Here is a 13,383-nt window from a genome sequence, read left to right as displayed (position 1 = left end):
TGAATGTAATAATGCAAAAAGAGCTCCCCTGTTGACAACACTGTTGTTGACGTCCATTGTTAACGTTAACTACTTCAACAAACAACGAGTGACGTTGTTCACTGTTGAGTAATCTTCTGCGCATGCGGGTCACTTCTGGGTCATTTCACGGTCACACAGGAGATCACAATAGTTGGCATTTAATTGGAAATGTGAACGGCCTTGCAAAAAAAATCGGATTTTTTCAGAAAATCGGAATTGAGCATTAAGCCCTGCAGTGTGAACGTAGCCAAATCAAAGTCAATAAAAGTCTGAAAAGCAAAATAAAAGTGAGACTAGTGTGTAAATCCTTCACTCTCTGCTCCATGAATGTTACCCTAAACCCTTCTGCTATTTTTAGATGAACATGCCCACTCTCTGCCACTGACCAAGCAAACCCACTGATCACTGCTGCTGAGAAAACCTTTACTTTTCCAGCTCTGATTGATGATGCCATGAAAAAATATGAACACAGTTCACTTCAAATCTAAAGGAAATGGTCTAAACAATCAAGATGGAGAACCCAGTGAACCTCAGACTGAGGATGTTTACATGTGGTTGGACGGCTCTGTGAGCTCATCTGTAGTTTGGGGCATTTGGTTGGGATCCCTGCGTTTGATGCCTCTCAGGTGATAGACTCCGCCCAATTGGTGATCCTTCTGATGACTAAACCCCGTGCTCGCTGTCATCTGTTGAATTATTGTTTCTCAAACTCTGCGTATTGGCTGGAACTGATGAAGCCCTGCGGTTTTTGTGGACGGTGTCATCCACACGTTGATGGCGTCCCTGTACAAACCTGACAGCTGCAACCCACAGACTGAGTGAGAGAGTACGGCAAGCCAAAGGCATCAGAAAACACCAGGCTGTAAATAGCGGCATGACTAGCCATCAAATGTCCTGATCCTTCTCTGATTTCAAGTTCTTTGATTGTGAGGATCTGCTGATACCGAGTCCCTATCCGATACTTTTATAACACATTTAAAAAATGAGCAAATTTAATAAACAGATCCAGTTGTTTTTCCATTTTTTTTTTCTTCACTGTTCTCCCAAATGTCTCTTGTTTTATAAAACCAGTTATGTTAAAAAGCACCCAGTAATGGTCAGATACAGCCAGGTCCACAACAGTGGACACACTGGTAGGTAAACCATGACTGATGACGAGGTCAAGAGTGCGCCCCATGTTGTGAGTCGGCTGCATGACATGTTTAAAATCAAGAGAAGCGAGCAAGTCCAAGAACTGAGTGGTGCAATAGTCCGCCTTCACATGGATCACACTTTTGGTGTTAATATATAATTTGGGCATGCGCAGTAGTGTTGAAAATACCGTAAGCGGAAATGAGTCCCGTTGTTAACAAACTGCTGCCACAAACATTTTATGCAGCAGCTCGGTAATATACGAGGCGATCTTCCAAACGTGCTTTTATTAATGTTATGAATATTATGAAGTGCCTGTTCATCATCATTTTATTTTTAATCCGTGTGGTCAGTGCTTTTTTGTGGAAGACGGAGCTGGAAGTGTATTCATCATTGTGGAGATGAAAGTAAGCAGAACGGGTGATTAATATGAGACATGTCAACATGTACACAATACAAATATTGTTGACACACGCATACTTATGCCTTCAAACCAACTAGTGTGAAATATTGAATTTTATCGCGCAAAATATTAGTGCAAAGGTGAGCTAACACCTGTGCTCAAGTGAATGTTCATGTTCTTCTAAAATGGATGATGGAATGTAAAAAAAAGGAAGGAGAGTGCCCAGCCATCCTCACACCAAGACCAGAACCCCCTAAAACCCACACGGCAGCAGATAGAGAACAACCGCCCCCCGGGCGATCACATCCGCCACCCAGGCCAGGGCCAGCAGGACCGCCACGGGGCCCCCAGAGCCAGAGAGCAGGGAGGCATGGGGGGACAGAGAGTGCAGCCCCAGCCCAACCAGGAAAGCAGCCCCCCCGCCGGGGGGACCTAGCTTAGCATGAAAACAACGTCCGCCTCGTCCTTAAAAGACTAATAGAAAATCAGCTTTTTATCAAATCTGAAAAATGCGAGTTCCATGTTTCCACTATCCCCTTCCTGGGGTATATCATTTAGGCGGGTCGCATCTGACCCGACCCCTCTAAAATTGAAGCAGTCACCAAATGGGAAACACCAGACACTCGTAAGAAGCTTTAACAATTCCTGGGTTTCGCCAACTTCTACTGTCGCTTCATCCGCAACTATAGCAGTATCGCCGCTCCTCTAACCCAACTCACCTCGACCATCAAACCTTACATTTGGAATCCCGCAGCTTATGTTGCTTTTGAAAAGCTTAAAGGACTTTTTTGTCTCTGCTCCTATTCTCGTCCAACCCGATGTCAATGAACAATTTATTGTCGAAGTAGACTCTTCCGACTTGGGTGTTGGTGCAGTCCTCTTCCAAAGATAAGAATCCCCAGGAAAACTAAAACCCAGCGCCTTCTTTTCACGTAAACTTTCTCCCGCAGAGCGGAACTATGATTTGAGAAATCGGGAACTCCTGGCGATCAAGCTCGCTCTGGAGGAATGGCGCCACTGGCTGGAGGGGGCTGAACAATCTTTCATAGTTTGGATGGATCACAAAAACTTGGCTCACCTATGCTCGGCTAAACGACTCAGCTCACATCAGGCTCGCTGGTGTATGTTTTTTGATCGATTTAACTTCATGATCACCTACCGACCCGGCAGCCGCAACGTAAAACCTGACGCTGTCTCCCGGAAATATAACCCTTCTGAAACTCCTGCCAAGTCCTCCATCATTCCATCCACCTGCATTGTGGGGAACCTCACCTGGGACATTGAAACCAGGGTTCTACAGGCCCAAGGTGAGGAACCCAATCATGTGCCATGTCCTCTAGGAACTATTTATGTACCATCCTCCCTCAGATCGGACGTCCTCACCTGGTGGGGTCCGTAAAACACTCAATCTTCTCCGAAAATGTTTTTTCTGGCCCTCCATGGAGAAGGATGTGTGTGAATATGTCGCTGCCTGTACCACCTGTGCCCGCTCCAAGACATCCAACTCACCTCCCGCTGGTCATCTTCACTCTCTGCCCACTTCTGGTCGTCCTTGGTCCCACATCGCCATTGACTTTGTGACTGGACTTCCTCCCTCTCATGGCAGTACAGTTATTTTTCTATTATCGGTCATTTCTCAAAGTCTGCTCAATTAATTCCCCTTCCCCAGCTACCTACTGCTACTGAAACTGCTTACATCCTGGTCAGTCACGTTTTTCGTCATACTGGCATTCCCTCAGATATTGTGTCGGCCCTCAGTTCATGTCACAAGTGTGGAAGGCCTTCTGCTCCACCTTGCGAGCCACAGCTAGTCTCACATCCGGATACCATCCTCAATCCAACGGCCAAGCAGAGAGGGCCAATCAGGAGCTGGAAGCGGCCCTCCGATGTCTGGCAGCCCAGAACAATGCGGACTGGTCCAGGTTTCGGGTGTGGGTCAAGTATGCCCATAATACTCATCCGTCTTCTGCCACCGGGGTGTCTCCCTTCGAGGCCTCCCTTGGGTACTCACCACCTCTGTTTCTGTCACAGGAACTCGATTTGGCAGTGCCCTCAATCCAGCATCACCTCCAACAGTGCCAAAACATCTGGCGCCAGACCAAGGCTGCTCTCCTGGGCACCAAGGACTGTAATTGCCTTATTGCTAATTGCCACAGGGTGGTGGGACCCACATACCAGCCTGGTCAAAGGGTATGGCTCTCGTCGCGGAATATCCCCATCCAGGCTACCTCCCGGAAGCTGGCTCCCCTCTATATTGGACCCTATGTCATCAACTAAAATCATCAACCCATCCTGTGTCCACCTCCGGTTACCCACTGCTCTCAAGGTAGATCCTTCTTTTCACGTTTCTCCCAGATTAAGCCAGTCAGCGAGTTCCCTTTGTGCCCGCCGTCCGCTTCCCCTCCACTTGCCCGTGTCATCGACGGCGCCTCTGCCTTCACAGTCAGCCGGGTGTTGGACATCCGGTGCCGTGGTCGTGGCTTTCAGTTCCTGGTGGACTGGGAGGGTTACAGTCAGTGACGTGCAGTCAGGAGAGGCAGGTGAGGCACAGCCTCACCTGTCATTATGGGAAGAAAAGAGAAAAAATAAATTCAATTATTATATTTAATCAGTAAGTTGTGCTTTGCGGTCATTTTCCATTTAAATGTACCATTTTTGGGTGTTTTTTCTTTTCAAAATCGCTGAATTTCCGCATTTGCCGTTCAGATACTAAGTGACCTGCGATGAGGCATCAGCCCGCTGAGCCTCACCTTGGATTGCGCAATACCTATGCAGTCAGACGGTACTGCTGTCTCTCTGTATGTCGGTTCAATCACTTGTACTATATGAGCTGAGTTTAAATAATTTAGCAGATGTATATGATGCACAGTGCTTGTTTTTATAAATAACTGTATGTGAGGGACGTGTTTCTTGTGCTGAGCGCTAAACGACGGCGAAAAAGCCGCTGGGTGAGGCCAGACATTCTCGTGCCTCATGTTGCAGTTCTCGTGCCTCGTGTTAGGGGGCGCCGGTGAGCCCTGAGATTATGACGCTAAAAATACTAGAAGAAGTGATAGCAAGCGGCAAGTCATTTTCTTCAGAAGGAGCGGCGTATGGACTTTATTTACAACTAAAGGTAAGACGATAATAACGTTTGTGCTTTTTTCTATGCTGCAGTTTGTATATGAAAAAAAAAACATGTTGAAATTATATTTTAAACAAAACGTTAACTGTTGTCAATCAAATGGTGAATAAGTTACTCAGTTATTTATATTCATGGTTCATATGTTTGTAAATCTGACTGATGACGTCAGTGCCTCACCAGCCATTAACCTCACCGCACGTCACTGGTTACAGTCCAGAGTAACGGTCCTGGATCTCCCCTTCCCTCATCCTTGACCATACCCTCCTTGAGGATTTCTATCGGGCTCACCCGGACCGGCATTCTGGACCGCCCGGCGGTGGTCGTGTATCCAAAAAATCTAATCATCTTCTTGTTGCTCTTCATCAACTAACCTACATGTCATCCTCACACAGAGCAGTCCTAAATGTAAAAACTCTCACTTCCTCAATTTTATTTTGAAAATCACTGATCTACAACAACTTCCTCCACAACTAAACAATAGCAAGATTTGAGGCACTTTACCGATTTTTCTTCTGCAGAAAAACAGCAGAGCGATTACAACAGCAGAGATCCCACTAACTGTTAACATTAAGGCTACGTTCACACCGCAGACTCAAAAGACCCAATTCCGATTTTTTTGCCCCCATGCGACCTGTATCTGATCTTTTCATGAACGACACAGATCCGATCTTCTCAAATGCGACCCAGGCCACTTGGGTATGTGGTTCTGAATCCGATACAGATCTGATCTTTTAAAATGCGACCTCCGTCTGACCGGGAAGGCCACATAAATCCAACCCGATTGCATCGATACGCTACAAACGTCATAATTCTGCATTGAAGTAGGCGGAAACGAGATCGTAAATATCAACCATGGCGGACGATGCTGCTGAGACCAGTCAGTGGAAGGGAAGCGAGGTCACCGATTGGATTCATATTTGGGGTGACAGCTCTATTCAGGCCAAACTCAAGGGCTCTTATCACAACCGGGCAGTTTTTGAAAAGATTTCTAGCTAAATGGCCGATCATGGTGTTGAACCTTCCCCGCGCTGACTTTTTTTCTCCCTTTCCGACCGTAATCAGAAGCGCGGATCTTCCTCCGGGGTTCACTTCCCCGTTCAAACCCTTAGATTCCCCATAACGGGTTAATAAAGAGTCAATAGCATTTATTCTGGGGGAAACCTTGTTTTATTACCGTTCTCCTTCCTCCCTAACACACAACATGAATGCGCGCCCCCACTGCCCCCCCCCCCATTCTCTACCTCGCTGCACGCGGTCTCTCCTCTCTTTTACACACACGCGCGCATGGCCGCAGCACATAAACATCCTCATTCCACAACAGTGGGTACAGACGACCCTGGCTCCAATGCCTTCTTAAAATGATAAGAATTTTATTGTGCTGGTTTCTTCGTGAAGATAAATGTATTAATACAAAAAGAGCTCCGCTGTTGACAACACTGTTGTTGACACCCATTATTAACATTAGCTACTTCCGCAAACGAGTGACGTCGTTCACTGTTGAGTCCTCTTTTGCGCATGCGGTTCAATTGTGGGTCATTTCACGGTCACACAGGAGATCACAAAAGTTCGGATTAAATTGGAAATGTGAACGACCTTGCAAAAAAATCGGATTAAAAAAAAAAAAGGAATTGAGCATTAAGCCCAGCTGTGTGAACGTAGCCTAAGATGATGCGGACATGAGAATTGTCTGAAACAGAAAACAGTTATTTTAGTTCAAAAAGGAGATTTTTTTTTTCGTTAAAATTGTAAAAAACATGAAACATTTGCAGCTAAACGTTGCCGTCTTTGGTAACTTCTTACTCAGCATCATGTTTTCATGTGAACTCAATCTAAATGTTGCTGCAAGTTTCAAAGTAAAACCCAATCACAAAGACGGGACGAGTTCTGACAGACTTCATGTTGATCACGTTTGGATGTCTGGAACATGGGAGCGATTTCTCTGATCTCTGACAGAAAAACTAGTTTCGTCATGAAATAAAACATCCAGTCCAAATGTCTGACAGCCTGAAGCAAAGACACTGTGATGTTTGCACACAGCCTCCTGCCTCCATATTGACATGAATGACACTTTGAAAGACTTGAAAGAAATCATTTCAGAGCTGAATCCTCCATAGTCTGCTGGATCCTGGAGGATCCTGTAGGTCTGCATGCAGAAACAGTCCCACAGTGACAAAGAACATCAAGGTCTTTGATTCTGGAAAGTTCTGCCATGATCAGACAGAGATGTCTCCAGATGAACTGGAACACTCACGTCCTCTCCTCCATGAAGCTCTCCTCTGGTTTGATGGAGTGCTGATGGTGCAGATGTAGTCCAGGTCATCTTCACGGTCTGAAAGAGTCAGAGAGCTGCGGATGTTGTAAAGAAGTTCTTCAGTCTTCTGGACTCTGGTTGTGTTCTGGAAGGTTCTGCTGGATGGAGGACTGATGGACCAGCTGAGATCAGGTTCAGGATAGATCCCATCTGAGCTGCAGATGATCTGGTTTTCCGTCTGCTTCATGTTGATCTTCTGAGGTGGAGCTGCAACAAGTGGAAAAAGTAGAATTTCAGCTTCCAGCAGTGTAGAATCAGTGTTTGTGTGGAAAAGTCAATCCTCTCTTCCTGCTGCTAGAATTCCAGCTTTAAGCAGGTTCAGGATGAACTGATCCTCAGCAGGTGTGTCCTCCTCTAATCCACACTCTCACTAATCTGCAGCTCTGCTTGAAATCTTTCTTCATTTCCTTCAACATTGGAGCTGAACCTCCTTCAATTCTGCAGAATCTCTCACTTGTTGTTCATTTCTTTTGGGACATTTTCAGCCTTAATGACAGATTTCTCTGATAGATTTCCAGCTGTAAAGTCAACAAATGTCTGCATTTTCCCATTTCCTGTCCTTCCTTCATCACTTCTGGTTCAGCTTTCAGAGCTTCCACATCTTTCTGTTCTTGCAGTCGTCTCTGCTTCAACAAAGAAAACCTTTTAGTGACTCCAAGATTTGGAGGATTTCAAGAAGCTTTTAGTTTCAGAGACACAGAACATTTGTTCATCAGAGAATGGGACAGATTCAGGAGAATCAGGAACTTTGGATCATGAACTACTGTCTAAACTCTGAATTCAAGTTCATTTCATGACTTACTGTGGAACATTCAGCTTGAAGAATGTCTGATGGACTGAATGGGAGAAACTGAGCTAAAACATTTGGACTTTCTCCAGTTTTCTGGGTTTCTCGTACCGTAAACCTTCATGTTGATGTCGAATTCTCCTGTTTCAGTGATGGTGCTGGTCAAACATCGATATGGTCCTTCATCCTGAACCATCACTCCTGTCAGCTGCAGGGAGGCGTTTCCTTTGGAGATCTGATTCTGGAACAGAGACGTTCTTCCTCTAAACCTCTGGTGCTGGTGTTCCAGGTGGTCCTTGTTGTCATAGTAGGAGTGAACTTTAGTGTTTGTTGGTGTCATCTTAAACCAGTGAATAACAAGATCATCTCCAGGTGTAAACCTGCAGGGTAAAATGCAGCTCTGTCCAAACTGACAGGAGACCTCTGCATCTGTGAACATCAGAGACAGATGTGTCAATGTTGAGCTGCACAGAAACACTTTTTCTCAAAGGATGAGATTCAATGAAGGACATTCTTCACTTTTAGTTTTTTTACTTTTTCTTTGAGTAAGAGATCTGCCGTAAAAACTTTATTGATTAGTAATAAAAATAAAAAAGCATGTTTGAACCGCCTATAATCATATCAGACATTCATTTTGTTGTAAATCTGAAAAAAGGAGGCTCATTTCAATCTTTTCATGGGTTTTGATACTTTTGTCAAATAATTAATTTACTGAAGATAAGAACAGCAGCCTCTGTTCATATTTTTTACAGCTTGTTTTCTTGATATAAAGACTTAATAATTTGTTATCACACGAAAACAAACTTTTCTTAAGACATGAGAATACAATTTTCCTTATTTGGAGATCAATACACAACAGCTAGTTGTAAATGTGAACGTAACCCTTGTGCTATCTTAGATGACCCCCCCCCTTACATTGACATGTTCTCCCTACCATGACAAAGATGGATAAAGGTGGAAAGATTCATGTAATCCATGGACACCAGTGAAGATCACAAATCATTGAAGAAAAAAGGTTTAGCGCACTGTCTAGTGGGTCTAGATGACCCAACTCCCAATGTTAACGTGCCTAGGATAGCACAAGGGTTAATGACAAACAGGATCATCTCTAACTGATGAGCTCATGAGTTAACATAGCTGCAGCAGCAGATGTCTCAGTTGATGTTGACATGAAACCTCTGCTGTCTTCAGTCCAGAATCACTGCAACAGTCTAGCAGAAAGTTCTAGAGGACTTCTGGATTCCTTCTGCTGAGCTTCTGGATGGAGATGCAGAATTCATCCTCCAGCAGGACCTGGCCCCGCCCAGTAAGGTTTGGAGATGGACATATTATTTTAAAAGTGCGTTACTTGTTGATTGATTTCATGTGATCAGAATCTGTCTTGATCTTTTAGTAAAAACTGAAGTAAATGGTGATTTCTCCACAGTTTTCTGTTTTTTGTGGGTTTGATGAGTTGGACCCCAATTTATATAAAAAGATAAACAAATACTTAAATCAATTAAAGAGATGACCCTGAATCTTTATCCTGTGAAAGTTTAGTATTTTAGGAAAGGGACTGTATTATGCTCAGATGGTTAGTTTAAATTATGGGTGTATTGGATGCATGAAAAATAAAATATTTATTTAAAGTCTCACTCTGATCCTCTTTTGATCTATATAATGATGCAGTTTTTAGCCAAAATCAAAAACCTGTGTTGTTTTCTAGGACATAGTTTCTGCAGAGCAGCTGGAGTTCATTAAAATCCACCTGGGTTATGGTTGGGAAGGTAAGCGCAAAGTAAGCCTGCCCCATTTCCCATCAGCCATTTGCTTACACTCTCTCCCGCTATCTTACAGCCCCTCACACCTCCAAGCTAACAATAATGGAGAAACAAAAATGGTGATGAGTATTGTATTCATCCAGCCATCCAGTTCTGATCCAGATTCCAGCTCAGACCAGGAAAACAAAGACGTTCATGGATCTATTGGTCTGACAGTGGATGATCAGAATGGAGCAGAACAGGGAGCTTGTGGCCCAGCAATTGTAGTTTGAAAACAACAACTACAAGTTTTTTCAAATGGTAAATTTTCCTCTGCTCCCGATTCAAGATTTAAATAAAACCTAAAAAAATCCAGCTTTAATCATAATTTTTTAACATGTTCTTCATGAGGTTGAACATGTTAAAAACACAAAAACGACCCTTTTCATTGGAGTGGGTCTTTAGACTGAGTTTCTTATTGTGTTTCATTGTGTTTTTCTTTCTTGAAAGAGTTATTAATAACTGTTCTTGTATTCTGCAGTTGTTTCAGCATCACATCATCAACCATTGGAAACTTGTCCGTCATGCTACTGATGGTGAGCGAGTATCAACCATCACCAAGTATGAATGAGGAGTGAATGAAGAAGACGATGGAAGAACTCTGAGCGTCTGGAAAAGCACAGATGATTTTCTAAAGCTGCTTCTATTATTATTAGGATTATTATTAAGTGACTCGGCTCATAAATTTCTAGATCAAATCAAACTTTATTTATAAAGCACTTTTCCTATGGAACATAAGTGCTTAACACCAGGACAGAAACATAAAACAAGCACAACAAAGTAAAAACTAAAATCAACCCCCCACCCCACACAGACCCCCATTATGCCTCCCACCCCTTAATGATGGAGATGAGGCAATATGTGTTAATGTTGATATTTGGAACCAACCCCCCCCCCTCCCCCCCATGTGAAAAGCTGCATAGACAGCCAGATGCAGCATCACAGGCGGGGAACCAGCAACCCCCCAGCAGGGTGGTCTAAATATGACCCGGAAGAAGGGTTAAGATGAGGCTAATGCGTGCCATCTCCATGTAGCCCTGGACGCACTGAGGTCCGTGCGGGCTATCAATGCTGCACCCAAGAGCCGCATCATCAGCCAGCTCACACACCGTCCCAGAGCCGCTCCCGGTCCCGGGAGTCCCGGTTCCGTGAGTCCCGGGACTGAGACAGCAGATCCAAATCTTTTCAGCAATGCTCACTTTGACAGATTCTATTGTAGTAAAAAGATGAGTTCAGATGGAGACTCAGCCAGAAAAGAAATCAAACAGATTTTCGTTTTACTCACCTCCTCTGGTTAAAATCCAAACATCGATCAGAAAAAACAAAAGACTAAAAAGTTTGTTCATCATCAAAGTTTTCTGAGAAATAAAAAGAAGAAACTGCATCGTCCCAGGAGTTACATGATGTCTCCAAACAGTTTCTCATCTAACAAACCTGAACGTCATCATCACAGAGGAAGCTCTCCGTGACTTTAGGGCTGTGTCCGAGTTCCCACCCTAATCCCAGGGATGGCCCGTTTGACACGGACACTTTGGCGCTTGTCTCACCTTCATGAAACACAGTGGTTCTGCACAATGTTTCGAGGCGTGTGTCAACTAGCGCAGATCACGTGGTTGATGACGTATGAAGCGTCAAATGCATCGTCGAACAACGGTTCAGATGTCTTTTGTGTTTGCGCTATTCTCTGTGAAAACAAATGAATCCCGAACCTTTGGCCACATTTTCTATTGTTCTGACCCCTATTTGAATTACCGTCATTAAATAGTACTTTATGGATAGCTCAGCGGACTAGTTACACGGACTTCACTCGGATTGTCCGGGTTCAAATCCAGCGGTTTTCAAGTTTCTGCCCTGTGTTTATTTTCTTCATGTGACGTGTATTTTGCTGTGTCAAGCTCCTTTCACAGACAACATAACTCGTTGTCTTGTTTTACATCGTTTTTTTAATCATCATTAACAACATTGTTTTGTTTTACTTTTTTTCATCATCATTTCCACATTGAAGTGTTATACAAGGAGCTTTAAAAGCTCAAACTTGAATAAATATATGTTGCAGGACTTCATACAAATAAAGAAATTGTTACAAATAATTTTTAAAAATAATTTCAATACATTTATAAGTTTTAGACCTCTTTGACATGAAATTTAAATTATTTTAAAAAGCCCGACAAAAAGTCAATAATAAGTCAATAATTATAATAATAATATTAACAATAACAAATCAACAGTAAATCAATAATAATAAATAATAATAATAATAAATGAATAATAAGTTAATGAATAATAAAAATAACAATAATAATAATAATAATAATAATAATAATAATAAGTCAACAACAAGTCCAAAATTCAACAATAGATTTACCCTAAAAAAACAAAGAAAAACATTACATTTACTGATTCATGTGAGTGATCAGTTTGTGTCACACAGATGCTATGGTGTCGGGTTTCAAGTGAACAGTCTGGCCTCTTATCAAAATCTGTTTCCACAAAATGTTTTGAACATATCCAGACTGTAGCTCTTTTTAAGGCCCACTTTTTCTTTAAGTCTGAATCCACTGGAAACCTGCAAGAAAAGTTCAGTCACTGAGTCAGAAATGTATAAATCTATATTACTATAATAGCCTAGTATGCTGTATACAGGTTTAACAAAATAATGTTTACATTTATGTCAACAGAAAATTATACGTACATCATGCAGCAGCATGTTGATAATAGCCCTGCAGCATCATGCATGTCAACATGTGTATGATTAATGACGCCCCTGCAGCATTAAAAGAAAAAAAATATAGTACTTACCTGTGAAATGATATACCTTCCTCCTTCATGGACTCACTTCTCCGATTTTGGCAGTTGAAAACCACCACAATGAACTGGCATTTTGCAAAAACTGTGTTCACATGCATGCAGCAGTGACTTGACCTCACCAAGATGGCGGTGCTCTCCTCCCATGAGGAACCACGTGACGTCTCCTCTAGCGATAGAACTCATTTGGTTCATTTTTCCGGCACAATTCCGGCACTGTTGTGGATCAAGCAGAAATAGCATCAATTATTACGTCCTCCAAATCCTCAACTTTTCTGTTAGACCCAATTCCCACTAGACTTTTTAAAGAAACCTTTCCCCTAATTAATGATCCCATATTAACAATGATAAATACCTTTCTGGAAACGGGTTATGTGCCACAGTCTTTTAAATATGCAGTTGTTAAACCTCTTCTGAAAAAGCCCAGTTTGGATTCTAACATTTTGGCCAACTATAGACCAATATCAAACCTCCCCTTTATTTCTAAAATCCTAGAAAGAGTTGTAGATATGCAGCTTTACTGCCACCTTCAGTCGGGGTTTAGACCTCACCACAGCACGGAAACTGCTCTAGTTAGAATCTCTAATGACTTGTTAGTGGCCTCAGAAAAGGGACTACTTTCTATTCCGGTCCTGTTAGACCTCAGTGCAGCCTTTGACACTATTGACCACAGTATTCTACTCCATAGATTATAGCAGGGGTGTCAAACTCATTTTCACTGAGGGCCACATCAGCATAGTGGCTGTCCTCGGAGGGCCAGATAAAACTTATACATATAGCTAAATGTAATAAAAAATAAATGTAACTACTCCTAAATGTTAAATAACTCATTATTTATGTATTATAACTTTTTAAAGTGACAATTACAGTTGAATAGAAAACATATGTTTGCTTGTTACTTTAGCATAAATCCTCTTAAATTTGTGTCTGTCAGGTTAGGTTATATTGACAGTGTTTAAGTCCTAATGTATAGTTGCCCAGTCCGATATTTCAAGTCTGATT

General features: G+C 42.6%; 1 protein-coding gene across 1 annotated transcript in view; it reads right to left on the bottom strand.

Moving 5' to 3' along the window:
* Positions 1-13,383, bottom strand: part of LOC105353610 (hemicentin-1) — a 98,379-nt gene that overhangs the window by 21,917 nt on the left and 63,079 nt on the right. The window contains exons 5-6 of the mRNA XM_078938823.1: positions 7,889-8,206; positions 6,931-7,197 (exon numbers count right to left, since the gene is read on the bottom strand). Coding sequence (XP_078794949.1) covers positions 6,931-7,197; positions 7,889-8,206 — 585 coding nt within the window. The remainder of the gene's footprint in view (positions 1-6,930; positions 7,198-7,888; positions 8,207-13,383) is intronic.

This window comes from Oryzias latipes, chromosome 20 (genome assembly GCF_053564925.1).
Source record: "Oryzias latipes strain Hd-rR chromosome 20, Olatipes_Hd-rR_3.1".
Classification (NCBI taxonomy): Eukaryota; Metazoa; Chordata; class Actinopteri; order Beloniformes; family Adrianichthyidae; genus Oryzias; species Oryzias latipes.
This window is presented reverse-complemented; position numbering and strand designations above follow the sequence as displayed.